The sequence below is a fragment of the Semicossyphus pulcher genome, unplaced genomic scaffold (assembly GCF_022749685.1).
Source record: "Semicossyphus pulcher isolate SPU_LCO1_2020_fin unplaced genomic scaffold, fSemPul1.0.p SCAF_15, whole genome shotgun sequence".
Taxonomy (NCBI): domain Eukaryota; kingdom Metazoa; phylum Chordata; class Actinopteri; order Labriformes; family Labridae; genus Semicossyphus; species Semicossyphus pulcher.
The window spans coordinates 28,941,995-28,969,338 of NW_027211659.1; the positions used below are offsets into that span (position 1 = coordinate 28,941,995).

General features: G+C 47.7%; 1 protein-coding gene across 1 annotated transcript in view; it reads right to left on the minus strand.

Moving 5' to 3' along the window:
* Positions 1–27,344, minus strand: part of LOC138591994 (titin-like) — a 191,914-nt gene that overhangs the window by 70,092 nt on the left and 94,478 nt on the right. The window contains exons 115-167 of the mRNA XM_069662570.1: positions 24,308–24,447; positions 23,932–24,058; positions 22,317–22,459; positions 19,917–20,040; positions 19,114–19,380; positions 18,896–18,993; positions 18,633–18,801; positions 18,247–18,516; positions 17,616–17,882; positions 17,031–17,309; positions 16,094–16,502; positions 15,862–15,986; positions 15,337–15,603; positions 14,928–15,197; positions 14,422–14,721; positions 13,843–14,145; positions 13,502–13,689; positions 13,238–13,352; positions 12,796–13,083; positions 12,481–12,632; positions 12,131–12,278; positions 11,714–12,013; positions 11,309–11,596; positions 10,926–11,222; positions 10,142–10,328; positions 9,936–10,051; positions 9,553–9,852; positions 9,164–9,463; positions 8,969–9,074; positions 8,659–8,855; positions 8,272–8,577; positions 8,025–8,178; positions 7,639–7,763; positions 7,428–7,546; positions 7,137–7,317; positions 6,739–7,041; positions 5,942–6,460; positions 5,505–5,807; positions 5,073–5,229; positions 4,821–4,963; positions 4,485–4,603; positions 4,208–4,385; positions 3,800–4,084; positions 3,386–3,679; positions 2,982–3,281; positions 2,570–2,878; positions 2,248–2,474; positions 1,830–2,144; positions 1,266–1,380; positions 853–1,161; positions 594–775; positions 303–432; positions 31–182 (exon numbers count right to left, since the gene is read on the minus strand). Coding sequence (XP_069518671.1) covers positions 31–182; positions 303–432; positions 594–775; positions 853–1,161; positions 1,266–1,380; positions 1,830–2,144; positions 2,248–2,474; positions 2,570–2,878; positions 2,982–3,281; positions 3,386–3,679; positions 3,800–4,084; positions 4,208–4,385; positions 4,485–4,603; positions 4,821–4,963; positions 5,073–5,229; positions 5,505–5,807; positions 5,942–6,460; positions 6,739–7,041; positions 7,137–7,317; positions 7,428–7,546; positions 7,639–7,763; positions 8,025–8,178; positions 8,272–8,577; positions 8,659–8,855; positions 8,969–9,074; positions 9,164–9,463; positions 9,553–9,852; positions 9,936–10,051; positions 10,142–10,328; positions 10,926–11,222; positions 11,309–11,596; positions 11,714–12,013; positions 12,131–12,278; positions 12,481–12,632; positions 12,796–13,083; positions 13,238–13,352; positions 13,502–13,689; positions 13,843–14,145; positions 14,422–14,721; positions 14,928–15,197; positions 15,337–15,603; positions 15,862–15,986; positions 16,094–16,502; positions 17,031–17,309; positions 17,616–17,882; positions 18,247–18,516; positions 18,633–18,801; positions 18,896–18,993; positions 19,114–19,380; positions 19,917–20,040; positions 22,317–22,459; positions 23,932–24,058; positions 24,308–24,447 — 11,765 coding nt within the window. The remainder of the gene's footprint in view (positions 1–30; positions 183–302; positions 433–593; positions 776–852; positions 1,162–1,265; positions 1,381–1,829; positions 2,145–2,247; positions 2,475–2,569; positions 2,879–2,981; positions 3,282–3,385; positions 3,680–3,799; positions 4,085–4,207; positions 4,386–4,484; positions 4,604–4,820; positions 4,964–5,072; positions 5,230–5,504; positions 5,808–5,941; positions 6,461–6,738; positions 7,042–7,136; positions 7,318–7,427; positions 7,547–7,638; positions 7,764–8,024; positions 8,179–8,271; positions 8,578–8,658; positions 8,856–8,968; positions 9,075–9,163; positions 9,464–9,552; positions 9,853–9,935; positions 10,052–10,141; positions 10,329–10,925; positions 11,223–11,308; positions 11,597–11,713; positions 12,014–12,130; positions 12,279–12,480; positions 12,633–12,795; positions 13,084–13,237; positions 13,353–13,501; positions 13,690–13,842; positions 14,146–14,421; positions 14,722–14,927; positions 15,198–15,336; positions 15,604–15,861; positions 15,987–16,093; positions 16,503–17,030; positions 17,310–17,615; positions 17,883–18,246; positions 18,517–18,632; positions 18,802–18,895; positions 18,994–19,113; positions 19,381–19,916; positions 20,041–22,316; positions 22,460–23,931; positions 24,059–24,307; positions 24,448–27,344) is intronic.

The following is a 27,344-nucleotide window of genomic DNA, read 5'->3' on the forward strand; positions in this document are numbered from 1 at the left end:
AAATTAAAGAATGGACGGAGCAATGTTCACCTTGGTCCAGGCCTTGTCAGTGATGCATTTCTTCTCAATGAAGTAGCTCTTGATTCTCTCTCCTCCATCATTGTCGGGGAGTTTCCAGATCAGCCTCATGGTCGAGCGGGTGATGTCGGTAACTCTCAGTTCCTTTGGAGGTCCGGGGACGTCTACATCAGAGAAAAGCAGAACAATGACCACATCAAACACTCTTCTGGTGAACACATTCAGCACTCTGACTACAAACAGACTAAGGTTTGCAGTGTAGTATATAAACATCATAGACATACCGAGGACATTGACTCTGACGTTGACGTGTTTCTGTCCGGACTTGTTCTTTGCGGTGATGGTGTAACGTCCAGAGTGGCTCCTCAGGGAGACTGGGACGGTCACAATAGATGTGGTGTCTGTGGACTCGACCTGAATAAACAAAACAGAAAGTAAGACTCAAATCTATAAAACAAGTATTCTTCAAAGTGTGCTACTAAGAGGTTCTGGGTCTGTTTTAGGCAATAAGAACATACGACAAGCTTATCGAATGCTGCTTCACTAATACATTGTGTTGCTGTGTAGGGTCTCACCTCTGAGTCCACAGGCAGTGTGTGCAGTTTGTTCTTCTTGTGGGACTTGGCTTTGCCATCAAACTCCCAGGTAACCTTGGGAACAGGGCGGCCCTTGATGGTGGCGGGGATCCTGAATGGATCTCCAGCCCGGACGCACAGCAGATCGTCGACAATCATGTCGATGTTGATGGAAGGTGGAACTGTAGAGTAAGAAACCTCGGTGAAGCACAGAGAGACACAGAACTGTAGCCAACAATGACGTTATTGTGAGACTTACGCTGAATGTCCTCAATCAGAACCTCGCTGGTGCGAGGGCTGGGGTCGGACTCGCCAATGTCGTTGACAGCGATGATCCTGAAGCGGTAGCGTTTCAGTGCGCGGAGGCTGGACACAGTGAACTCAGTGGTTGGGTGCAATGTATCGGGGTCGTTCACCCTCGCCCACTCTGAGGTGCCCTCATCCTGGATCTGGATGATGTAGCCCTTGATTGGACTTCCTCCATCCCTCTCTGGTGGCTTCCAGGACAAAGTCACATTGTGCTTCGTCTTATCGGCCACCACAGGAGCAGCAGGCATGCTGGGAGGAGCTGGAATGGAATGCAGTAGTTTTTAAAATATATAATCCAACTGGGAAAAAATCAATTTCATCACCAGCAAATATAGAGGAAACAGTGTGTTGTCTGATACTCACTGATTGGATCAACAGCAAAGGCAGAGTCTGATGGTCCGCTGAATGGTCCTGTTCCTGCAGAGTTGCAGGCAGCAACCCTGAACTCATACTCTGTTCCCTCGATGAGACGGGTCACCTGAGAGACGCAGAAAGATGTGAGGGTTTAACTTACTGCCATGGCTAACAGTCCTGAGGTACCTTCTTAACTGTCTGTAACAAACCATTCTGAAGATTTACAAGGGACCCTCTTAAAGGCCTCTGATACACAGTTCTTAGAAGAGTTGTGATGGGCCCTCTTGAAGGTCTGCAACAGACCATCTTGGAGGTCCAAAAGGACCATTGAAAAGGTAAGTAAAGAACTCATTGGGACTTTAACATGTTTAAGGTGTACAATGGTTTTGTGGAAGGTTTGTGATGGATCCTTTTGAAGCTCTGCAACGAGGCATCTTAACGGTCAACAAACGTTTTTACAGACTATTCTTAAGGTCTGTCTGCTTGGGCGCAAAGCTGTTACAACTGAGGTTATAAGTTACCATCAGTGTGAAAACGTATTCTGTGCTTACAGACGAAGCCTGAGCAGCTCACCTGGTACTCCCAGCCTTTCATGCCCCTCTTGGTGACTGGCATCTTGTTGACCTTGGCCCAGTAAGCAGTGCCCTTCTCCCTCTTCTCCAGCCAGTAGCCGATAATCATCGAGCCGCCAGTTTCTCTGGGAGGCTCCCACGTGAGGGTCATGGAGGTCTTGGAGTACTCTGCGATGGTTGGTTTCTCTGGTGGGCCAGGAAGGCCGAATGGGTCAGTGATCTGAACTTCCTCTGTTGTGCAGGGGTCAGATTTGCCGTAGCGATTCTCGGCTTTCACCCTGAACAGGTAGGTCTTGTTGGTGTCCAGGTTCCACACCTGCAGGAGGCGGAGGTTGTGTTAACATTAGAGTTAGATAGGACATTTAAAAGGTTACAAGAAACATGTTTTCGTTACATTTGTTGCTGTTTTCAGAACATACCCCGTATTTCTTCTCAATGATGCTGTTGGTGACCTCCTCCCACTGTGGCTCAGCAGGAGCTTCCTGTCCCTCTTCCAGCTCTGGCTGCTCTGTCACCACTTCCTTCTTCTCAACAACGTAATTGGTCAGCACGCTGCCACCATCATCCAGTGGTGGATCCCACTGGAGGTAACATGACTCCGCCTTGATGTTGGACACCGCCAGATTCCTGGGTGGAAGTGGTCGGTCTAAGAGGAGAGCAGAATGCTGTTAGTGAATACTATACTTTACGTACCAATAAGCACGTGTTGTTTTCTGCCTCTGGTTGGCACGTTCAACTTACCCAGCACCATGACAGTGGTGGTGTGCTTGGCTGAGCCCATGTTGTTGGAGGCGGTTACAGTGTAGCTGCCGCGGTCCCTCCTGTTGACTGCTGGGATGGACAGGGTGGTCTTGCAGTTCATCCTGCCGGTCACCACCGTCTCCATCAGCAGAGTGTCAGTGGGCTGTTCTATCACCACGTCATCCTTGGTCCACTCGACCTTCGGGATGGGGAGACCGAGGACATCAGCGGGGATCTCGACAGGTTCACCCTTCCTCACGGTAATGCAATCGCCCTTAAAGTGCTTCAGCATGTGGACCTCAGGAGACACTGAGAGGGACGGGACAGGAGGAGAAATCAATCAGCACTCAAAGCAGAACACTCGTGTGCACCTCTAGGTTTTACCTTTTATTATTCAAACAGTCAACCTCACCTTCATCATCTTGGATGACAACAGTCAAAGGGATGGAGGGCTCGCTCTCTCCGATGAGGTTAGCGCACTTGATCCTGAACTCATACATCCAATCTTCTTCCAGACCCTCCACAGTCATGGTCATGTTGGGGCAGATCTCAGTGTTGCAGGGCTCAAAGGCCTGCTGGTCCTGTCTCTTCTTCTCAACAAAGTAGCCGATGAGGGGACTGCCGCCGTCATTACGAGGTGGTTTCCAGGCCAGTGTGATGGAGTTCTTGGTACGCTCGGTGTAGTGGAACTTCTCAGGGTATGATGGTGGGCCTGTGGAACCACCAAAGCAACCGTTTGTTTAAATACAAATGCGCTTTTCAACAAAACCAAAATATCATGCTACTCTGAAGTCTTGTTCCGACATGAGGACTCACCCTGTGGGTCCACAGCTTTGATGAGTCCCAGCTCGACAGGCGGGCCCATGCCATACTTGTTCTTGGCGATCACACGGAACATGTACTCCTGTCCCTCCATAATGCCCACACACTCGCATTTGGATGAGGCAGTTTCAACGGGCTGCCTCCACGTGTGCATCTTGGCGTCTCTGCGCTCCACGATGAAGCCGGTCAGGTCGCTGCCTCCGTCGTCCACGGGGTCGTCCCAGTTCAGGAAGATCATCTTGCGAGTGACGACGACAGGCTTCAGGTCCGTGACAGGTCCAGGGACATCTGAAGACGAAACAATGTTATAATTCTGTGTTTGTTTATCATTTTACAGCTTCCATTGCAAGTTAAAGTTACATCATTATATCTTTAAGATCTGCCCTGGCTTCCTGGACTTCGACTCACCCATGACCTCCACTCTGGTCGAAGCTGACTTGGTGCCGCTGGGGTTGCAAGCAGAAATCTGGTACTTGCCGCAGTCCTTCCTCTGGGCATTCTTGATTGAAACAATGCTGTCGTTGCCTTCAGTGAGGATTTCCACGGTGTCTTTGTCAGGTTTGCCATCGTCCTTGGTCCAGGTGATGGATGGGTAGGGTTTACCTGTGACTGTGGCAGGTACACGAAGTGTCTCTCCAGCTCTGATCACCACGCCATTCTTGACGGACAGATCCAGCTCAATCACTGGCACCTCTGTGAGAAAGAAACCGGAAGAAAAAACAGCCAGTCAATTTCCGTCCACACTGATTCACAAGACATTTGACCTGATTTGGTACCACATTCTTTTTTCTCTCTTTTGATGATTGTTTTCCTGACCTGCAGGGTTCCTGACGAACACAGACTCTGTGAATCCGGGTGTTCCCTCGCCAGCAGCATTGCAGGCGATGACTCTGACCATGTACTTGGCTCCCTCACGGACTCCATAGACAGTGAAGGCCCGATTCTTCCATGGACGCTCTGTAGACCTGGACCAGTCCTTGGTGCCAGCCATAGCCTGAGAAACATCACAGGATAAAGAAGTCTTATTAAACAACATAAAGCGTGCAGGTACAGGGAGGCGGGAGCTAAATACAAATGTGGGTAATGATCTGACCTTGTCCACGTGGTATCCTAAGATCTCTCCTCCACCGTTGTCGGCAGGTGGGTCCCACTCCACATCGATGGAGTGGTCTGTGGTTGACTCAACTCGGGGCACTGGAGGTCCAGGAGGCACTGCAGAGTCCCAAATAAGCGGACATGTTACCTCTAATATATTTCTATGATACTTTTCTGTTCAAGACTCGTGTGTCACTTCCTGATTCGAGTTTTCTCCATGTTTCTGATTATGACTGTTGATTGATATGATGATGAATAATTATGATTATTATCATTATTGAGGACATTTTGATCAAAGCCGTACTGAAGACAGGATTCATAAAGGTTTACGTACAGATCGGAGCCTGGGCGGTCTTTGGTTCTGAGGGGACGCTGAACTTTCCGGGGCCGGCCTGGTTTTCAGCTGCCACCCTGAAGATGTAAGTCAGGCCCTCCAGCAGACCGTCAACGTCCAGCTCGGTGTCGGGGACCATGTTCCTGAAGATCAGGACAGGAGAACATTCAGAGAGTACACACACATCAACCATCACCCACTCTGTCACGAGCCTTCAGTACATGAAAGGGTTTTGTTGTTGTGTTTCCTCACCTGTTGACACGTGCCCAGTGTGAGCTGTTGATCTCACGGCGCTCCACCCAGTATCCCAGGATGGGGCTGCCGTTGTCGTTTGGCTCATTCCAGGTGACCAGCATGCTGCGGGCCGTGATGTCATCAATCTGTGGCTTCTCAGGAGCCTCAGGAGGTTCTGAGGAGGACACAGGATGGGACAGCAGAAAAACAGCCAGTGAGGCTAGGTGTTCTTTTCTGTTACGTACATTTACATTCTGGGTTTGTTGTGTGGTGAGCATTTATTTATAACACTGGAAACACTTCTGTATGACAACTGATTGTGTACTGCGGAAGTGTTGTGTGCAGCTTTGTAGGAAGGGACTGTTTTTGGAAAGTTTAAATAAGTCTAAACAGCCAGGAACAGCTAGCCTGTAGCACGAGCACCAGTTCATATAATAAATAAAGCCATACCGAATGGATTCTTGGCGATGAGTGGTTTGGAGATGCAGTGTGGACCGCCTCCAAACTTGTTCTCAGCCTTAACTCTGAAGATGTACTCCTTCTTCTCAATGAGTTTGGGCACCAGGTAGCGACACCCTCTGAGCGTGGAGGTGACGCTGCTCCAGCCAATCTCCAGCTTCGAGTTGTCTTTCTTCTCCAGAGTGTAGTTCAGGATCTCGCTGCCGCCATCGTCCAGAGGAGGATCCCACTTACAGATCACAGAATTCTTCCTCACCTCCTCAAACTTGAAGTTTACTGGAGGCCCGGGAGTATCTGTGGACAGAAGACAATGTTTCGTGTTTTACTGGTTGTCTTCATTAAACTTGAACCTCTGTGTGAACATGTACGGACACGTTACAACACATCTGATATTCACAGTAGTAATCAGAATAGAAGCAGATTCTCACCGAGCACGTTGACCTCGCAGGTTGCCGAGGCGGTGCCGTGGCCGTTCTTCACCTTCACCATGTAGACGCCGTGGTCGGCGCGGACCGAGTCCTTGATGACCACAGAGGACACACCCCTGCGGCTGTTGTTGATGGCCAGACGCTCGTTTATGGTTGGGTAGTCGCTCTCCTCCACCTCCGGCTCTGCTGGCTCTTCCTCCTTCTTCTTCTCCTCCTCCTCCTTCTTCTCTTCTCCCTCCTTCACCTCTCCCTCCTTCTTCTCCTCCTTCTTCTCAGCCTCTCCCTCCTCTTTCTTCTTCTCTTCTTCCTTCTTCTCCTCTTCCTTCTTCTCCACCTTCTTCTTCAGCGGTTTCTCGGGCCTCTTGCGGAGTGGCTCAGGCCGGATCACCTGGTTGTTCCAGTACCAGGTGATCTCAGGGTACGGTGAGCCGGAGATGTTGGCATCCAGGCAGATCTCACAGCCACGCTTCACGCTGAGACCGGACTGCAGGCTGCCGCTCAGGAAGACCTTTGGAGGATCTGAGAGAGAACAGGAGGCAAATTAACAGGAAGTCTGTGATTCTGACTGACATGTCGTCAATCCTCGAAAAAGGAGATCAAAGATCAGTAATCTTTGTTTGGATCACACCACGTCTAAAAGCAGACGATTCTCTTCTGAATCGTTCATACATTTATATTTTGCATTTATTTAAGAGTTGTTCTGATTTCTTTTATTGTAAATCTGTTTCCTTATCTTCTTCTCGACATTCAGACTGTAAATATGTTGGGAGGTTGTCTGAGTCTGTTGTCATTCTTACCGACAGCGTCTGAGGCCTTGACGAACAGCGTGCCGCGTGACGGCTCGCTGACCCCGGCTGCGTTCTCGGCTTTGACCCTGAAGGCGTAGCTCTTGCCCTCCGTCAGCCCTCTGACGGTGTAGGACAGGACAGGCACCAGGAAGTCGTTGCACCTCTCCCACTTGTCTGTGCCCTTCTCCTGCCTCTCCAGCACGTAGCCCATGATCTTAGAGCCGCCGTCGTACATGGGGGGCTTCCAGGTCAGAGTGATTGTGCTGGAGGTGGGGTTGTGGGTCTCCACGTCCACAGGAGGGTCAGGAGCGTCTGGAGAAGAGACAGATTGTAATCCAACAGTAAGCAGTCTTTATATGAACAGACTGTGACATCATCAGAAGACAACATAGAACAGTGTTTCATACGTTTCTGGTCCTCTGCGATGACCGGGTTGCGGAGCTCGACGAACTCTCCTCCTCCGATCTTGTTGACGGCCTGGACTCTGAAGTAGTACTCTCCGTTGGGGATCAAGTCTTTGACGTTCCAGCTCACCTTGTTCTCTCCAGACATCATGTTGACGTACGTCCTCCTGCCGGCCTCACGGCGCTGCACGAACACAAACAACAGAAGGATCAGTTTAACGTTCTGTCAGGTCCTGATATTTACACGAAACCGTCATCCCGGCCTGTAAATAAAAACAAGCTGCCATGTTGGACCTGCATGACGTAGTGAAGGATCGGGCTGCCTCCGTCGTAGTCTGGAGGATCCCAGGAGACTTTACAGGAGCTCTTAGTGATCTCAGAGGCCACGATCTCCTTACAGGGACCAGGCAGACCTGAAGACAGAGACACGTGATGAGGAGTCATCTGCTGCTCAGAGTGCACAATGGTGACATTATAATCCTGTAAGAACTGTGTGATTGGTTACCGATGACTTTGACGTTGATGGTGGCGCTGGCGGCTCCCAGTTTGTTCTCCAGGGTGACTTTGTACTGTCCTGCATCAGGGTGAACGCTGCTGTCCACCTCCAGGTGACAGGAAGTGTACTCCTTCCTGTTGGACACAAACAATCCCATCAGCCACTGCTGCTCACACCTACAGAAAGCACTGGAGCACAAATTACTCTGAAGCAAAGGAGCCTTCAGAAGGCAACTACAGTTACCTCTAAGACTTATGGGTAATTTAATGAAATCAATTGGAATGTTTTATGCCGACAGTTGGTCCATATTTAATTAGTGTATGATCTTTACTTTCAGGCAGATTCAGTAACTTCTAAGATGGAGAAACAAACTGCTGTATGATGGTTGTTCTGACCTGAAGCCGAGGCGTTCGTCTGCCTTCAGCTCCTTGCCGTCTTTGTGCCAGGTGATTCTGGGTGAGGGGACGGCTCTGAAGGGAACTGGGATGTGCAGCTTCTCTGTTTCCACCACAACCAGGTCGAGAGTCTGGAATTCAAGACTTGGGCTACCTGGAAGCATGGAGAGAAAATATATCTTGAATTTAAGGTTCACAGGAAACACGACACTTTAAGGACAGTGTTGAGCCCAGCAGGCTTCCTTACAGTCGGATTCTTTGGCAAAGACGTTCTCAGAGATGTCGGATGGCTCGCTGACTCCGGCGGCGTTGATGGCCCTCACTCTGAGGATGTACTCCTTCTCGGGGACCACGCCCTCCTCCACGCGGAACTTCAGCTCCTTCACTGCGCGGGAGTTGACTCTCATCCACTTCTCGGTGCCAGCCTCACACATCTCAATGTGATAGCCGCTGATAGGGCAACCGCCATCCCTCTGCGGGGGCTTCCAGGCGATGGACAGGAAGTCCCTGCTGGCTCCGGTCACGTGCAGCTCAATAGGCGGTGATGGGATGCCTGGAGGAGACAGATTGATTTAGACTCCTTTTTTTCTTTCCTATGATTTCTAAAATAATCCTTATTGATTACTGAACTCACCGGTCGGGTCTTCGATGGTCAGGATCTCTGTGGGTTCACTTGGATGACCGACGCCGGCCTCGTTCTCGGCGCTGACCTGGAACTGAACCTCAGTTCCCTCGATGACGTCTGTCACTCTGTACTTGCAGTCTGGACCTGAAGTCTTACCGCATTTCACCCAGCGAGTTCCAAGCTTCTCCTTCTTCTCAAGAGAATACCTGAGGGGGCGGAGTCACGGACAGGTAAACACACGTTCATACTGTAACACCACTCACACTCAGGCCACATTTACTGTTAAATGCTGAAATCTTTCTTATAATAATGAACTGACTTGAGGATGGGTCTGCCCCCGTCATTCTGAGGAGCCTCCCACTGCAGGTCCACGTATCTCTTGGTGACAGCGGTGACGGTGAGGGCGTATGGTGGTCCAGGAGTAGCTGTAACAAATATCAGCAGGTATATTTATGATGATAATAGTGATTAAAATAATGTATCAATACATGACTTAAACTTCTCTCTGACGTACTGAAAGTATCCTTCGCCAGCACAGAGTCCCCCAGCTCGCAGAAGGGTCCGACACCCACGGCGTTCTCAGCGGCGACGCGGAACACGTAGAGCGATCCTTCGTTGAGCGGCGTCACGGTGTACTTCAGCTCCTTCACCGTGGTGTCAACAGCCTGCCAGCCTTTACGCCTGACGTCTCGCTTCTCCACCACGTAGTTTGTGATTTTAGAGCCTCCATCGCGCTCGGGGACCGTCCACTTCAGGTCGGCATTGTTCTTGCTGATGCTGACGACATCCAACCAGCGAGGAGCGGAAGGAGGATCTGAGGAGAGAACGTTTGAGCAGATGGTCAGTTTGACATGTATGATCTGTTCAGTGTGTTCTTGGTTCTGGAGCTTCTGTTTTTCTTACTGAGTCTCTCTTTGCAGAGCACGGGGTCGCTGGGCTCGCTGGGTTCGCTCTCCCCGGCCACGTTGATGGCTCTGACCCTGAACGAGTACTCCTGCTTCTCCATCAGGCCCTTCAGGAAGTGCTCCAGGATGTTGACGTTGTCTGCCACACGGATCCAGTCAGTGGTTCCGCTCTTCAGCATCTCAATGACGTAGCTGTCGATCTTTGCTCCACCATCGTGCTCCGGTTTGGTCCACATGAGGAAGCAAGAAGTCTTGGCCACGTCCTTCACAGTGGGTTTACCAGGAGGCCATGGAGGATCTGGAAGGTTTCAACCACAATGTTTCAAACGCTCTGAAAGGATTTTAGATTCTTATACCCGATGAAAGTGAATGTTTTAGTACCGATAGGATCTTTGATGAGGATCGGGTCGGTTTCCTTGCTGGGTTTTCCGGTTCCAGCGAGATTCTCAGCCAGAACTCTGAACTTGTACTTCTTCCTGGTGGGCAGACCTTTGACCCTGCAGAGGAAAACAAACATCAACACGATGTAATCCAACAACGAGCAGAAGTTTAAATCTTATTTTAGACCGTCGAGATGTGAGACCCACCTGTAGTTGGTGTCTTTGATGGGCAGCTTGTTGCACCTGATCCACTTGTCGTGGTCAGGTTCGTATCTCTCCACCCAGTATCCGGTGATGGGGCTTCCTCCGTCTTCATCGGGCTCGTACCAGGCCAGAGACACGGCGTCCTTGGCGATGTCTGAAGCCTCCAGCTTGTAGGGAGCTCCCGGAGTGTCTGAGGACAAGACAGGAAGGACATTAGATCAGTCCCCCATGAGATGACCTTTGTTTCACACGACGACCTAAAGAAATGTACCTGAAGAAAAGACTACCTGAACCTGAGAAGAGCCGAGTCATTTAAGAAAAGCCTGAAGGGGCCGAAGGCTGATCAGACCAGATTTAGATTTTTAATGAATCCCTTCTTTCTCTGTGATCTATCAAATGGACTCAGTTAGAGAAACACTTTCATTATAGTTAAAAAGCAAGCGTGTGAAAAGAGAGGCAGCTCTGACTAGGTTTGAATGATGAGCATAAAAACACGACTGTTGGTTCCCTTTAAGAGGAACGTGTAAATTAAGCTACAACAAGTGATGGAGGAATTTAACGTCTTTTGTATTTAACATCTCTGGATTACAATCTTCAACTTTTTTGATAGTTTTGATAGTTGTGCCAAATTTTTGTATCCAAACTACAAGTTAAACTTAGACTACACTGTTTGTTAAACACAGTAGGCTCTAAATTACGTAAAGGTACAAATGCTGGCGGCTGAAGTAATCGTCAGTCTTATGTCCAAAACCTTCCCTTAAAGGACCTCAGTGCTCACGTGACATACCGAAGGGGTATCTGGCGATGATGGATGGGTGCTCGGCTGGTGGACCAACACCAAACTGGTTCTCAGCGAACACTCTGAAGATGTACTCCTTGAACTTGACCAGGCCGACAGCTCTGTAGGTGGTCTGTTTCACGGTGGAGGACAGCCGGTGCCAGATCTCACTGTCGGCAGCACGACGCTCCACGATGTAGTTGGTGACTCTGGAGCCACCGTCGTCACGTGGAGGGTTCCAGGCCAGGAAGCAGGACTCATTGGTGATCTCAGAGATGTCGAAGGCAGCCGGAGGACCGGGCTTATCTGTGAGAGGAAAATATGTTTACAATTTGGTTCGGCAGAAACTCAACCAACACTTACTATGAAAACCTTCATTCCTCTGTTCTTACCGAGGATGTTGACGTCAACGGTGGCGGTGGCGCGGCCACTGCTGTTGGTGGCCTCAATGATGTAGGTGGAGCTGTCTTCTCTCGTGGTCTTGGCGATAGTGACAGTGGAGGATCCGGCCTTGGTGTCGATGGACACCCTGTCATCTGGTTTGAGGACCAGGTCAGCCTTGGTCCACTTCACGCGTGGCTCGGGTTTACCTGTCACCTCGGCGGGGAGTTCGATCTTGCTGCCAGCCTTGGCGGTGAGACCGGCCAGCAGCTTGGCATCCAGCTGGATCTCTGGAGGCTCTGCAGGGACAATAAGGAGGGGTCGATCAGAAGTTTGTAGTAAAGAGGATAAGACCAGGAAGAATTGAACTTAAGAAACTGATGTGCCTGGAAGTAACAACAAAACATTTCTGGTACCTTTGGGATCCACAGCCTGGATCTCGTCGGTGGCCTTACAGGGCCGACTGGCTCCGAGTCGGTTCAGGGCTCGGACTCTGTAGGAGTACCACTGGCCCTCGATCAGGCCGGTCACCTGGCACTTCAGCTCAGGCACCAGGTCCCCGCAGGGCTCCCACTTATCGGTTCCTCTCTGGCAACGGTCCACGTTGTAGCCTCGGATGCCGGTGCCACCGTCGTACTTAGGCGGCTCCCAGGTCAGGAAGATGCCGCTGGCTGACTTGTCTCTCCATCTCAGGTTCTCTGGAGGGTCGGGCACAGCTGGAGGGAGACAAGACGGAGGGGTTAGAACGTTTCTTGGGACTTAAGACTCGTTGGCATCTTTATCAGCTTCCATTTTAATAATTTCGAAATTATTATTCATTGTGAGTGACTCACTGGCAGGAGAGGAGACATTGACGGGCTCGTCGATGTACGCTGGCTCTCCAGGTCCACACTTGTTGCAGGCGGTGACTCTGAACAGATACTCCTTCCCTTCAACCACATCAGTGACTGTGAACTCCTGATCCTGGATACCTGTGATCACCTGACAGACAACAGATGGAGTTCCTTATTGATGTTTCATCTGAAACAGTGTTCATTGAATGTTGATGTTTTCTGATGTTGTCGTATTGTATAGTTCTTTATCCAACACTGATATTACATCATATCCTGTCGTGTCATTTTGTATGGTATGTTATGGTATCGTGTGTGTTCATGTCACATTGTACGGGATGTTAATGTCATACCTTGACCCAGGTCTTGCGGGACATGTCCCGTTTCTCAACCTGGTAGCCGGTCAGAGGACTTCCTCCGTCGTGCTCTGGAGTCTCCCAGCTCAGGTGGACGTGTTGCCTGGTCACCTCCAGGACCTTGAAGTCCTTTGGAGCGCTTGGAGCGGCTGGAGAACACAAACAGAAAGACAAAGACACCAAAAGTTTAACAAAAATACAAACAGGGATGAACTAGAAATAGTTCTTTGTTCTACTTATAGTTGCATCATTTGTACGTTACTTATCACAAATTGTTTGGTTTAATCTGATCGTAGTTTTTTCATGGCGTACCGATGACGTTGACATCGATCTCTCCAGAGACAGACGTGACATCGTTCTCCAGTGTCAGAGTGTAGGTGCCTCGGTCTGGACGGACGCTCGGTTGGACGATCATTTCTGTGTATGTAGACTTGGTGATCAGGGTGACGCGTTCGTCTGCGGTGGTCATCTCCTTCTCTCCAAAGGTCCACTTTGCAACGGGGACTGGGTACCCAGTGATGGGGACTCTGATGCTGAGAGGCTGAGGGACGATCACCTCCAGGCCGTCTTTGAAAGCACTCAGGTCCAAGGTTGGACCAACTGGAGAGGAGAGAGAGGCATGATGGGAAGTGAAACATCAAATATACTAAATATGTTACTTCACAGCAGATGTGATACATTTCCTCTGAGACGTCACACTACAACAAAAACCATCCCCTGTTAATGAAGTTCATTAAAGACGTGTCCATCTCACCATGTGTGTCGTCGGCCAGCAGAGGTCCGATGATGTTCGAGGGGCCGGAGATGCCGGCGGCATTTTCAGCAAACACTCTGTAGTTGTACTTGGCTCCGTATTTCAGACCAGACACCTGAAGTCAAACGTGTGTTTCATGAGACCTCAAAGTCTTGCTTAACCCTCTGTGAATTATTGGCACTCACAAACATTTCCTGTAATGAGCCACAGTCATGTCCAGCACATAAACAGCCAATCAGCATGTATTCGAGTTGTGTTTGGTACCTTGTAGAAGAGGTCGGGGCAGAGGCGGGCGTTGCAGCGCAGCCACTTGTCGGTGCCGTCTTCGGCGCGTTCGATGATATATCCAGTGATCATGCTACCTCCATTCTTCAGAGGAGTCTCCCAGGTGAGCTGCACAGAGCTCTTGTTCTGGTCCTGCCAGACCAGGTTTGTAGGGGGACTGGGAGGCTCTGCAGGGGGCAGACACAAAGACACGAATATTACTAAATATTAAAGTTTTACTCTACTTTTTATGTATTTTCTAATGTTATTTGTAGCCAGTGTTTAAGTCTGTGTGTGATCTTTAACTGGCTGAAGTGAAAGTATGATGAAACTTCTCTTACCGATGGGATCCATGATCTTGACGGGGTGTGACGCGGCGCTGGGCCTGCCCTCACCGGCTTTGTTCTCAGCCTTAACTCTGAAGATGTACTCTTTGTTCTCAATGACGTCATTAATGATTGCGCTGAGCTCGTCGGCTTTGGTCAGCTGGACGGGCGACCACTTCACAGCCGTCCTGTCACGCAGCTCGATGATGTAGGAGGTGATGGGAGAGCCTCCGTCAGACTCAGGAGGCTCCCAGGAGACGGTGCAGCCAAACTTGCTGACATTTCCAACGATCACATTCAGAGGAGCATCGGGCACATCTAAAATAAAGATAGATGACAATTCAGTGTCGATTCAAGTGTGCTGGTCTTCTGGGAATCTGTGGTGGTACTGACAGGACTGCTATGAATCGGTTCTTCAATCTAAAAATGTTTGATGTCAATTAATGATTAGTTATTATTTGGAGTACCCCAGGGATCAATTCTTGGACTACTTCTGTTCTTTTCTTTTTAAGCTGTTTTATATCTGAATAATCGTGGGAGTTAACCCTTCTCTCTGAGCTGTAAAGGTTTTAGGTTGAAACAAGTCACTCTTACCAAACTTGTTCTTGGCCTGCACAGGTTTGTCGGTCTCTACGTTTGGTCCGCTGCCGACCCTGTTCCTGGCGCAGACTCTGAACAGGTACATGGAGTCCTTCTGGAGGCCGGTCACTGTGTACTCAGGACTCTCCGCATGGTCGGTGGCCAGCGTCCAGGTCTTACGCTTCACATCGCGTCTCTCAACGATATAGCCAATGACCTTGCTGCCGCCATCGCTCTCAGGCTCCTCCCACGCCAGGCTGACCTCACCATCAGCGGTGTCGGTCACCTGCAGGTTCTTCACGGGTCCAGGCACATCTAGAAAATAAAACAGGGACATGTAAGTTCAGCTTCTCTGTTTAGTACACTATGAGTCCCTTGCGACAGTGATCGCTGAGAGCTGACAGAAAATGAAAGGAAAGAGGTGGGATATATTTATGGTTATTTTAATGTTAACTTGCAAAAACATGACATCGCTTGTTTTGGTTAGCGAACAGTTTTAGCTCCATGTTCAGAGAGCTCACCGATGACTTCCAGGTTGATGAAGGCTTCTCCCTCTCCGTGTTTGTTCTTGATGATGACCTTGTAGCGGCCTTCGTCTGCCTTCACGGGGTCCTTCAGGCGGTACTCTGTGCGGTCAGAGGATGTGTGGATGTTGTCTCTGGGCAGACTCAGGTTGTTGTACAACCAGTCGGCCTCAGCCTGCGGGTAGGCGCTGTAGGGGACGGCCATGGTGATTGGCTTCCTGGCGTCTGTGACATAGGTCTGGTCTGTGGTCTTTATCTGAGGCACAGCTGGAGGAGGCGGAACATGAAAACAGGAAATCAGTCTCTTTATGTGCCCCTGAGCTCACAGTTTTCATGTTTCTTTTGGGATGAAACTTTTCACAACACAGTCACACCACAGTGATCAACGTGGTGTTTGAGTACTTACCTGCGAGCTCCAGCTTGGCCTTGGCGTCTTTGTCCTTGACGATGATCCTGTACTCTCCCTGGTCTCGAGGTCTGATCTCACAGACCTGCAGTCTGTGGACCTTACCCTCGCTCATCATCTGGTATTTGTCTCCCTGGACGACTGTCATGTTGTTCCTCAACCATTTCACCTCCACTCTGTCCTTGTTAAGCTCCACCTCGAACACCACGTCCGAGCCTGGAGGTTCAAACACGTCCTGTGGGGGTCTGATGATCTCCACTGGGGTCTCTGCGGGACAGGAAGAGATTCATGAAGATGTTAAACGACAGGAGGATGGATGGGGACGGCTAAGTATCTAAAGTAACAGTTACTGCTTAGTTTATCATATGGAGCACCACAAGGATCTATTCTGGGTCAACAACACAGAAAACTCTTTCTGAGCTGTGAGGACTGAGGATAAATATCAGAACACAAAGTCATTCTTACCTGGAAAAATCATTTGTAATAGTGTAACAGTTCAGACAGAAGAAATCAAAGGTAGCTCACCTTCAACAAAGAGCCTGGCTCTGGATCTCTTCTCGTCCACACCACAGGCGTACTCACACTCATCGTCAGGTCTGCACTCTTTGATACGCAGGGTGCAGATCTTTCCATCTTTTTCAAATGTGTATCTGAAAAAATAATTTGTTTATGTTTGTCAACCTCCAACCTCTAGATATACAGTCATTGATTCCAACAAACAAGAGCTGAAACACTCAGAAGCTCAGTGGTCACAAACCTGGGTCCCTCTCTGATCTCACGTCCGTTCCTGTACCACTTTACGTCGGCTTTCTCTTTGGTCACCTTGCAGGAGAACTCTGCGTCTTCAAACTCAGTGATGGTCTGGTCCTTCAGGTGCACGGAGAAGTCTGTGGGAGCCTCGCTGATGATCAGCTCGGCCGTGGACTTGTCGTCTCCGGCCACCGCGGTGTACTCGCCCTCGTCAGCCAGCGTGCAGTCTTTAATGGTGATCGTGTGCTTCTCTTTGTCCACTCTGTAAACGATGCGTTTGTTGAAGACGATCTCCTGGCCGGCCTTCGTCCACTTCAGCGTGGCGTTCGGTCTGTTGACTTTACAGGAGAAGCTGACAGTCTTCTTCTCCTGCGTGTCGATGTCCTCCAGAGGAACAATGATCCTCAGACTCTCCTCTGAAAGACGCAAAACAAAAACATGAGACATGTTCAGAGAGACCAAAACTATGTTCAGTGTTGTAGAAGACTTTACACTCACAGGTGTGAGACAGGTGTTTGCTATCTTAGTCACACTCAGAGTCGTTTATGTTCAAACAAACAGAGCCCCAGTCTGACACAGGAAGTGTGGGTTAACTTTAGCTGAAGACAGACTACAACACTGCCATCTAGTGGCCGAGGGTTTAAACTTAAACCCTTTTAAAAGTGTGAACAATTATCCAAATCTATCTTTTTAATCTGACCTGTTATCACCTGTCCGACGTATTAGACTCATTGATTTCTGACAGTTTACTTCATGTTTTATAGCTGTCTGTTTGTGCTATTGGTTAGATTTTATATTGTGGCCTGAAAAAGGATGAGCCTTTCTACAGATCGGATCTAGTATCTTATCGATACCTGAGATTGGGGAATGAGATCATTCTTCTACATAGTTCAGTACATCAGTGTTATATAATGATTCAGTAATACATAATGTTTCCTGCTGACCTTTGACAGTGAGTTTGCAGGAGCTCTTGGCCTGCTCTCCTCTCTGGTTGGTCAGGTTGATGCTGTAGTTGGCTTCGTCTCCCTTCTGGGCGTCTTTGATCCTCAGAGAGAACACGTTGTCTCTCTGGACCATCAGGAACTTGCTGCTCTCAAACACCGTGTCCTCGTTCTTCAGCCACTTGGCCTTCGCTCCCTCCGTGTTCACCTCACAGTTCAGGACGATCTCCTGGCCTTCTTTGGCCTCCGTGTCCTTCAGCGGCGTGATGATCTTCAGTTTCTCTGCAGGGGAAAGACAGCAGTGATGAGACTCAGCATGTGAAAGGATAACTAAACCCTTTATATATATTTACTTTTGTTATTCCTGATATAACATCTGTGTGGACCTCCTTAAGAACTTCCTCCTGCCTCTCTATCAATAATTCTGACTGTGGAAGGAGAACACGTCTCAGTTCTGACAAAATACAAGTCTCAGTCAGGGTTTCACTTCCTTCTGTTTCTAAACTTTGTTGCTCTTTTGTTTTTCTTCATGAAGAGAAAATAACATGTTGGTCCTCTTCCTGCGTCTAATCTGTGGGCGGGGCTTACCGAGCACAGTGAGGTCAGCGCTGGCTCTGGTCGATCCGATCATCACCACGTATCCGCCCTCGTCTTTGGGCTCGCTGTTCTTAATGACCAGGGTTCGTCTCTTGCCGTCGCTGACCATCTGGTATTTGTCTCCCGCCTCCAGCTCCTTGTCGTCTTTCAGCCATTTCACCTCGTAGGTGTCCTTGGAGACGGCGCAGGTGAACTCCGCCTTCTCGCCCTCCACCACCTCCTGGCTCTGAGGCCTGGAGATGAACTCAGCAGCCAGTTCTGAAACACAAGAAGCAACGTGACAGGTCAGAGGTTAGCTGCAGGTTAAACTCCTCTAACCGTGGCTGATTTTGTAGAGTAAAGTATACACAGAGGGGTAATAAGGTTTTCTGTAGCTGTTTATTAATAAGAATGTGTAAACAAGTTATTTTAACTCTATATTAATATATTTTAGTTGAAACATTCAAAACACAAATTAGCGTAACACAATAAAATATCTTTCTCTGCATATTATACAGGTGACATGGTCTCACCGGTGTTTAGGACGCAGCATTAAGAGTGCTTCTTATATTACGTGAGTTTCATAACGAAGCTTCTGAGTTCAGAGCCTCAGCAGCACATTCAGAAAGGAAACTGTCCGTACCGCTAATCGTGAGATTTCCGGAGGTTTTGATGCTGGGGCTCAGCCTGCAGTTGTACTCTCCGACGTCGTCCATCTTCAGGTCCTGGATGAGGAGGATCCTCTTCTTCCCGTCTACAATATGCTCGTAGCGTCCGCCCTCTGGAAGCTCCTGGTCTCCTTTGTACCAGGTGACATCAGCGCTGGGTTTGGACACCTCACAGATCAGCTTCACGCTGTCCGTCTCTGTTCCCTCAACATTGGACAAGTTCTTGGTGAACCTCGCCTCCTCCTCTGCAACGAGAGACACAGACGCATGAGTTCATATATTACGTTCATCCTAAAACATGCTGGACATGATCCAACTGTATTTAAAGTAGCTGAATAATCCACATGAAATGTTCTCTTACCGACGACAGTGAGCATGCCGCAGGACTTGGAGGTCTTTGCATCACATTCATATTCAGCCTCATCATCAAACACTGACTTGTGGACGATGAGGACGTGTTGGCGACCTTGAGCAATAATTTCATACTTCTTCCCCTTTCTGATTTCACTTCCGTCTTTGAACCAGCGGACCTGCGAGACAAAGACGAGTTCTCAGAGAGGAGCTCTAATGTGATACATTTTATTCATATTTTACTGAACAAAGAGACGAAGCAGGCGAGCTCACCTTGACGTCCTCTCTGGAGACTTCACACTCAAACCTGGCAGATTCCTTCTCTTTGACCTCGACGTCGTGGAGCGGCTTCGAGAACTCGATATGTGGAGCTGAGGACACACAACCAGAGGTCAACATGCTTGTTCATGTACAGACTTTATTATGAGTAGATGAGAGGTCCCTGTTCTTTCTGTTCTCTCCGTCTATGCTTGTTTCACAGCCGTACTCACGTTCTACGTTGAGGAAACACGAGGTTTTGAAGTCTTTAGCGTCACAAGCGTACGTCCTGGAGTCGTCCAGAGTGCAGTCGTGGATGATCAGCGCTCTCTTGCGGCCGTCGATGATCATCTCGTACTTCTTGGTCTTGCGGATATCCTGTCCGTCTCTGACCCATCGTACCTCTGCGTTCTCTCTGGAAACTTCACACTCCAGAGTGGCGGTGGCCTCCTCCTCCACCGTCTGGTCCTCCAGAGGCTTCGTGAACTCCACCGCCGGCTCTGAACACGGGCACACACACACACACACACACACACACACACACACACACACACAGTACAGTCGTTTAGTTTCTGCTGTGTGAAACTCTTTGTTTACATGTTTTTATTTAGGCTTGTGCATGAATTGGGGGGAGTCTCTGTAAAGCACTTTGAGCTGCATTTTAAATGTATGAAAAGTGCTTTACAAATAAAGACTGATTGATTGATTAAACTAGATCAGTGTCTGAAGGGTCACAGCTCCCTGTCATGTGATTCTCTGTCAGCGCTGTAATAAAGGCTTCAGCAGCTGCCTCTGTGAACACTGTTGGTTTAGCTGTTCGTCTGTGGAACAGGAAGCAGAGTGTGGCTGGAGAAGGCTTCACGTTTAGAAAGCTGATGTCAGATATCATCTCTGCTGCACATGAAAGGAAAACGTTCAACATGTTCTGAAGCTGTGCATCAGAGATCTGCTGTTTTAAGAGTAACTACAGTGTACCTGTAACCACACCTAGCTGTGAAGTCACAGTGTAGTGAGTGTTCAGGTGTTGTCGTCTTACCTCTGACGATGAGGCTGGCCTCCGTCTGGAAGTCTTTGGCGGCGAGTTTCACTTGTCCGGCTTCATTTAGCTCGACGTTGCGCAGAGTCAGGCTGTGGACTTTAGCCTCCACCTTCAGCACCACCTGTCAGGTGAAACAGCCAGTTAGCAGGTGAACACTGCCCTGAACTACACCTGAGTCAGGTTTTCAGGGGGTTCAGTTCTCCTAGAAGCAAATGTCAGGCTCAACAACATGAAGTTAGAAAGGAAGGCTTTTCCTCCCTGAACACAGTCTGTCAGGTTCACAGACCCGTGGTTCCTGTGCCCTGAGCGTGGCCTGTCAGGTTCACAGACCCGTGGTTCCTGTGCCCTGAGCGTGGCCTGTCAGGTTCAGCAGAGTTTTCCTGTTGGATCATCTGTGGGATTGTTTCCTAACTTTACATCTGTCTGGACAGCATCATGCACTCAGTCGATGTATTGGTCTTATTTGATTCTTCACAAGCACTGAGACAGTACTGCTGACTCTTTGGGTTTTGTTTCCCTGGATCACACCTGTCAGGCTCACAGCTCAGGCTACAAGTCGTCTCTGATGTTCTGGTGAAGATAAAGTCAGTGACTCCTGGGATTATCTCCACAGCTTGATATAAAAATCAAACACTTCAGGGTGAGTCATGTTTTTTCATCCCTAAACATTGTCTGTGAGGCTCACACGACACAGAGCTGAATATGGAGAGGTTTTGGGTTCTCAGGCACAAAGTCGGTCAGCTGAGCTGTGACAGCTCGAGGCAGCTGCTTTCCTCCCCCGATTTAAACCAGCCGACCTCTGACACCTGACGGCTGGTTTTACCTCACATCCACAGACTGTATATCACGAGCCGCCTCAGAACACAGACACAGAAGTCATTAAGGGAATACAACTAACTGTATTTATTTAACTTTACATTCCTAAAGAAACACGATGACTTTGTCTCTGTTATTTAGTTTGTAAGATTTCTGCTTTACCAGTTTGTGTTCTACTTCCTGTGTTTCTTAAAGGAACAGCTGCTTTGAGGTTTTTGTAGCCGATGTTGTAAAGACGACTCAGCATTCAGGGACCATTTTTGATCTACCCACTGAACTGCAGAATTAATGAAGTGATTTCAGGTGATTGATAACATTGTTTTTGTTTCATAATCAAATCTGTACCAGCTGCAGACGAATTCTGTTCTGACACCGAGAGGAAACTCTTCATGACAAAACACTGAGCACAGTTTGAATCTTCAGATACGAGCAGGACGTTTTCTTCTCGAAAGACTGAAACACTTTAATTCCTCCACACGTCAGCTTGTATTCATCAGTCAGTGTAAAAGGTTGGAGGAGTGTGTCTGCGTGGGTGTCGGGGAGCAAAAGGTGGAGCTGTTTTATTGTTTTATGGGCCTGGCGGGGGTCGGCTCTCTGATCCTACAGGACTGAAAACCTGTTCAATGTGTGAAGTTTGTTAAAGCGAGTTTTCTTCAGAGCTTTAAATCAGTGTGAGAGTTACAGGATGTTTCCACACCTCCTCTCTAAACCTGGATGTTCTTCATCTTTTAAACTTCTTGAATCAAACTCTGATCCTCATGTTGGTGACTATGAGCTTTCAGAAGAAGCCTTACAGTAAGACAACAGCAGAGCTTAGTGTTGATCAATGATCTTTTTAAGCCCCTGATTGTTGGCAGAGACTTCAGTCACTAAACCTTAATGTAAGGAACAAACACAGACCAGTCTCCTCAACATATTACATCAGTGTTTATCACACGTTAGCAGGCCGACTGCAGACTTTACTTCTACATCAGATGAAGCAGTTGATGTGTGTTGACCATGTAACATGCAGTAAATCACACTTGCACAACCCAGAGAGAGATCATGTGTCGTGCGAGCCCTCAGAGAGCTCAGGTTACATCTGATAATCAAACTAATCCTGCTTTACGACTGGATTCATTTCAGGGCCCGGACACACATGGAGCTGCTTTATTTCAGCCTGAAAACAGCAACAACACCAGCAGAGAACACGAACAACACGGCGTACAGCTTTAAACCAAAGTTGTCAAATAGCTGCTGTTGCCACCTGCCCTGCTCCTCGGCCTCCTGCAGCTGTTAAAAATAACCTGCAGAAACGCTTGCAGGGCAGAAAAGCCTCCTGCCTGCGTTATCTCAAAGCCAGGATCGAATGCTCCGCTGGAATCCTGAACCTCCAGCAGAGGCCCTTATATGAAGCAAGGCTGAAGCTGCAGCGAGGAGCACACCGACCTGAACACTGTGTACACCCCGACAGGGAAACACTGAGGCCTGTGGAGCATCAGTGAAGACTGTGTGTTGTGTGTGGGGACAGTGTGGGGGGTGAACCCTCAGTGTGTGCTACAGAAACATAGTGAGGACTCAGTCAGGTGTGTTGGGACTTACTCTGTCGCTTGGTTCCAGCTTTGTACCCCCCAGGAACCACTCGACAGCGATGCCTTCGTAGGACAGCTCGCACTCGAAGGTGGCGGTCTCTCCGGCGGTCACGGTGACATCCTTCAGCGGCCTCTGCAGGCCGATCACTCGGGCTTCGGATTGGGGAGAAGACATGGTTAGTCCCCCCCCAAAACAATAGATCCAAAAGAATCCGCAGAGAAACGACTAATCCTCAGTGGCTAATCCTCATGGTGTGGTTGAGCTGAAGGCAGGCCGCTGAAGCCCTCAGGACAACTGAAGCCACACTCCCTGGGACTAGGCATTGGGGGGCCGAGCTCATTAGCATACGACCTGCTGTCTGATGTATATGGCCTGCAGGGACCAGTGAGGGACGGGGTCGCGTCCTCCCCCCTGCCAATCACTGAAACCCTGCTCTAGATAAGGCATGCCGCTTCTAAAATAACCGAGGGCTCTGATTGGCTGAGAGCCCACTTCTGTCAAACCCATCAGGGGGGACAATCTGCTCCTGTCAATCACCAGACGGCATTTTTCCTGGAAAAGGAGAATGTGGAGCCCGACGCGGGAGTTACCCAACGTGACACATCGCTGTTCAGTAACACGCCGTGTCGTGGGAGTTTTGGTAACGCGGGCTGGATTTGGAACCAGGAAGTCAGTTTGGATTAACAAGCAGCATCAAGTATTTACAGCAGGCTTCCTCACATGCCTGAATTAAAGCCCTCTAACAGGCCTCTGGCAGCGACGGTGACAGCCAGCTGAGAGCTCCACGCTTCACTTCATCAGCGTGTCAGTGTGAAGAATTTACAGCCATTATCTGCTGTGGAGAGAGCGCTCACATCCAGGTCTTTAACACCTCATCAGGACTAACGGCTCTGGGTTTATCAGGGCTTAAATCAGTCAGAAAACTTACACAGAAACATCCACTGAAAGTTTGACCTTCTTCAGGCCTCTGAGAATTTCACTTTTTATTTTGAGGTGTAAATTAAGTTAAAAACTTTACAGTTGAAACTGCTTCAGTTAAGATACTTAAGAAGTGGAAACATCCCTGTTAGCTCCAGGAGGGCCTCAAACAGAGAGTAACAGAGGATATTTCCACATTGTGTCTCTGGCCGTCTGTGAGGGATTTCTTGTTGTTTCTGGCGACTCTCAGATTTGTTGTAATCTTCTCAACAAACTCACTTTGTTTCATCAGTGTGAGTTTATCTGAGAGGCTCACGCTGCTGCTCTTAGTGGCCGTTAATGTTGAAGCAGCAGTCTGAAAGTTAAATACACTTTAAACAAAGTGTACATATATATGCTGAGATAAGTGATGATAATCTGAGGGAGACTTCATGTTCAAACAGTAAAACTACTTTTTGTTTCTAAACTACATGAGAGCTGGTTAGCTTAGCATAGGCTAAACGCAGAAACAGCAGGGACGTGAAGTCTGGGAACAAACGGTTGCAGAGCCTCCGGACCAGCTTACATTTATATAAACAGACCGCAGCATGTCATCGTCCACTAAAGGCCCAACGTTCAGACACAAAGTGCTGAAACCAAAGTGTCTGCCATGAGGCCAGTGTTTCCACAAACTGTCTGTGACTCATGTGAGTGTCATTTCTGTCACCTTTGACCCTGAGCTGAGCTGACGATTTGGCATTCGCTGCCGAGAAGTCGACGCTTCCGGCCATGTCCATCTTGCAGTTGTAGAGGATCAGCGTGTGTCGGGTTCCCTCCTCCTTAACCTCCACATCCTGACAACAAAAAATGCACAGTCCATATGAACATGTATTAAAATTAAACTTTAAGAGTACGTTTATTTATTATTTTATCCCAAAGTCTCAAAGGTGATGTGTTCATATTTACTAATTTAAAATGAGTTAAACTGAGCACTGCTTACACCAAAGGAAATCTGCTCTCAAAACAAGTGGATTATGTTAACTTTACTCTAGTTTAAATACGAGCTTTGACGTCTCATTGGTGTGATGAGTGTTTGGTCTTACAGCAGACGGGTGGAGCGTCTCTCCCTTCAGTTTCCAGATAGCATGAAGGTCCTCCTCTGAAATCTCCGTCTCAAACTTGGCCGTCTCGGTCTCTGTGACCTCCACGCTGTACAGCGGGCGGACGACCTTGATGTCGCGCTCTGCAGAGGTTTAAAAAGTCGTTAGACAGAGCCTGACTGAAGGTGAAGCTGTTTGAATCTGTCAGAGAACCCAGAGAACATCGAGTGAACACAGAGTCATGATGTCATACACGGTGAAGAGGACGTCGGTGTGATGATCGGTGGAGGACAAACAGTGACAGTGTGCGGGCAGCTGACGCTCTCATCAGAGCGACTTACAATATGTGCAAAAGCAGACAACATGAAGGAACTCTGGACAAAAACCCAACCCTATAAACATCTGGGCACTGTGTGCAGTCTCTATGAAACCCTATAAACATCTGTGCACTGTGTGCAGTCTCTATGAAGCCCTATAAACATCTGTGCACTGTGTGCAGAGTCTCTATGAAACCCTATAAACATCTGTGCACTGTGTGCAGAGTCTCTATGAAACCCTATAAACATCTGTGCACTGTGTGCAGAGTCTCTATGAAACCCTATAAACATCTGTACACTGTGTGCAGTCTCTATGAAACCCTATAAACATCTGTGCACTGTGTGCAGTCTCTATGAAACCCTATAAACATCTGTGCACTGTGTGCAGTCTCTATGAAACCCTATAAACATCTGTGCACTGTGTGTAGAGTCTCTATGAAACCCTATAAACATCTGTGCACTGTGTGCAGTCTCTATGAAACCCTATAAACATCTGGGCACTGTCAGCAGTCTCTATGAAGCCCTATAAACATCTGTGCACTGTGTGCAGAGTCTCTATGAAACCCTATAAACATCTGTGCACTGTGTGCAGAGTCTCTATGAAGCCCTATAAACATCTGTGCACTGTGTGCAGAGTCTCTATGAAACCCTATAAACATCTGTGCACTGTGTGCAGTCTCTATGAAGCCCTATAAACATCTGTGCACTGTGTGCAGTCTCTATGAAACCCTATAAACATCTGTGCACTGTGTGCAGAGTCTCTATGAAACCCTATAAACATCTGTGCACTGTGTGCAGAGTCTCTATGAAGCCCTATAAACATCTGTGCACTGTGTGCAGAGTCTCTATGAAACCCTATAAACATCTGTGCACTGTGTGCAGAGTCTCTATGAAACCCTATAAACATCTGTGCACTGTGTGCAGTCTCTATGAAACCCTATAAACATCTGTGCACTGTGTGCAGAGTCTCTATGAAGCCCTATAAACATCTGTGCACTGTGTGCAGTCTCTATGAAACCCTATAAACATCTGTGCACTGTGTGCAGTCTCTATGAAACCCTATAAACATCTGTGCACTGTGTGCAGAGTCTCTATGAAGCCCTATAAACATCTGTGCACTGTGTGCAGAGTCTCTATGAAGCCCTATAAACATCTGTGCACTGTGTGCAGTCTCTATGAAGCCCTATAAACATCTGTGCACTGTGTGCAGTCTCTATGAAGCCCTATAAACATCTGTGCACTGTGTGCAGAGTCTCTATGAAGCCCTATAAACATCTGTGCACTGTGTGCAGTCTCTATGAAGCCCTATAAACATCTGTGCACTGTGTGCAGAGTCTCTATGAAGCCCTATAAACATCTGTGCACTGTGTGCAGAGTCTCTATGAAACCCTATAAACATCTGTGCACTGTCAGCAGTCTCTATGAAACCCTATAAACATAAACATAAAGTATTAATGCTTGTAGTTGTATTAACTAGTTTAATCAGCATGTTTTTAATAGAAAGACCAAATTAATTAAAGTTCTCACTATTAGAATTGTATTATCAGTATTATTTAGTAGTAATTGATAATCTATTTATTTAACAACAATACAAATGTTTTATAGGTTCTTTTTGTTATAATTACAGAACAATAGTTTAAATATAAATCTGTTGTAATTTGTATTTCTACAATGTTAAGACTCTAAAATTAATTAATTTTTTTTTTTTTGCTGTTAAATTTAAAAACCATTGTATTGAAAACCCAAAGAAGCATTATTGGCATAAATAAATGAATGCTCTCATAATGATCAAAAATTAACTGTTAAAGATGCAATCTGGAATATTTCAGTTTCGTGCTCTTTAGCGCCGCCCACTGGTGATAATCGGTAATTACGGGAGCAGACTTCTTGATTTAACCAGACGTCTACGGCTGGCTCCCCTGGCTTGTTTGTAGACTGTTTGCCTTCATCTGAGCGTCGAGCTTGTTGTTGTTGTTTTCTTTGGACTATTATATTATATTATTATTATATTATATATTATTACATTGTTGAAGTTGTATCTGTAGCCATCTTTTCTTTGTTGGGCCATCAGCTCAGTCAGCACTGTGTGACCTCATTCTGCGATAGATAGTGACTTAACATTTATTTACATGAAAAACTTTGAGATCGTTGTTTTAATTAATGACACATTAAAAGAGTAAAGTTGATGTAAAAGCAGGATCACAACTAACCTCAGTTATGTATCAAAATCACCACAAAATACTCTAACTAATATTATCTTGAGTTTTTTTTACTTTGATTATAATTCTTTTGGAAGAATGTTGTTAAAAAAATCTTAAACTTGCCTTCACAGTTTGTGTGTTTGTTTTCGTTTTGTTTGTTAATAATAAATTATATAAAACACTGAGGAAAAATATCTGTCCCTGTAATGTGCATTATCGTCTGTGTAACACAAAAAGTGAAATTAAAATATAGAATGCCTTTGTGAATGTTATGACGTGTGTATGAACACTAGAATGGACCTCTGAGAACAGAGACAGTCACAGAGTTACATTCACGTCTCTGTCGTCTCCTCAGAGGTCACAGTGTCTTCATACAGTCATAACGATCACTGCAGATGTTTAGGGTTGGGTTATCCTCAAGTGTTGTGATGATGAGTTACAGATCTTACAAACACGACACAGTAATGTAGGATGGAGGGGAGATGAACGGCGGCCCAGAGAGAGGCGGGGTTTCGGTGAGAG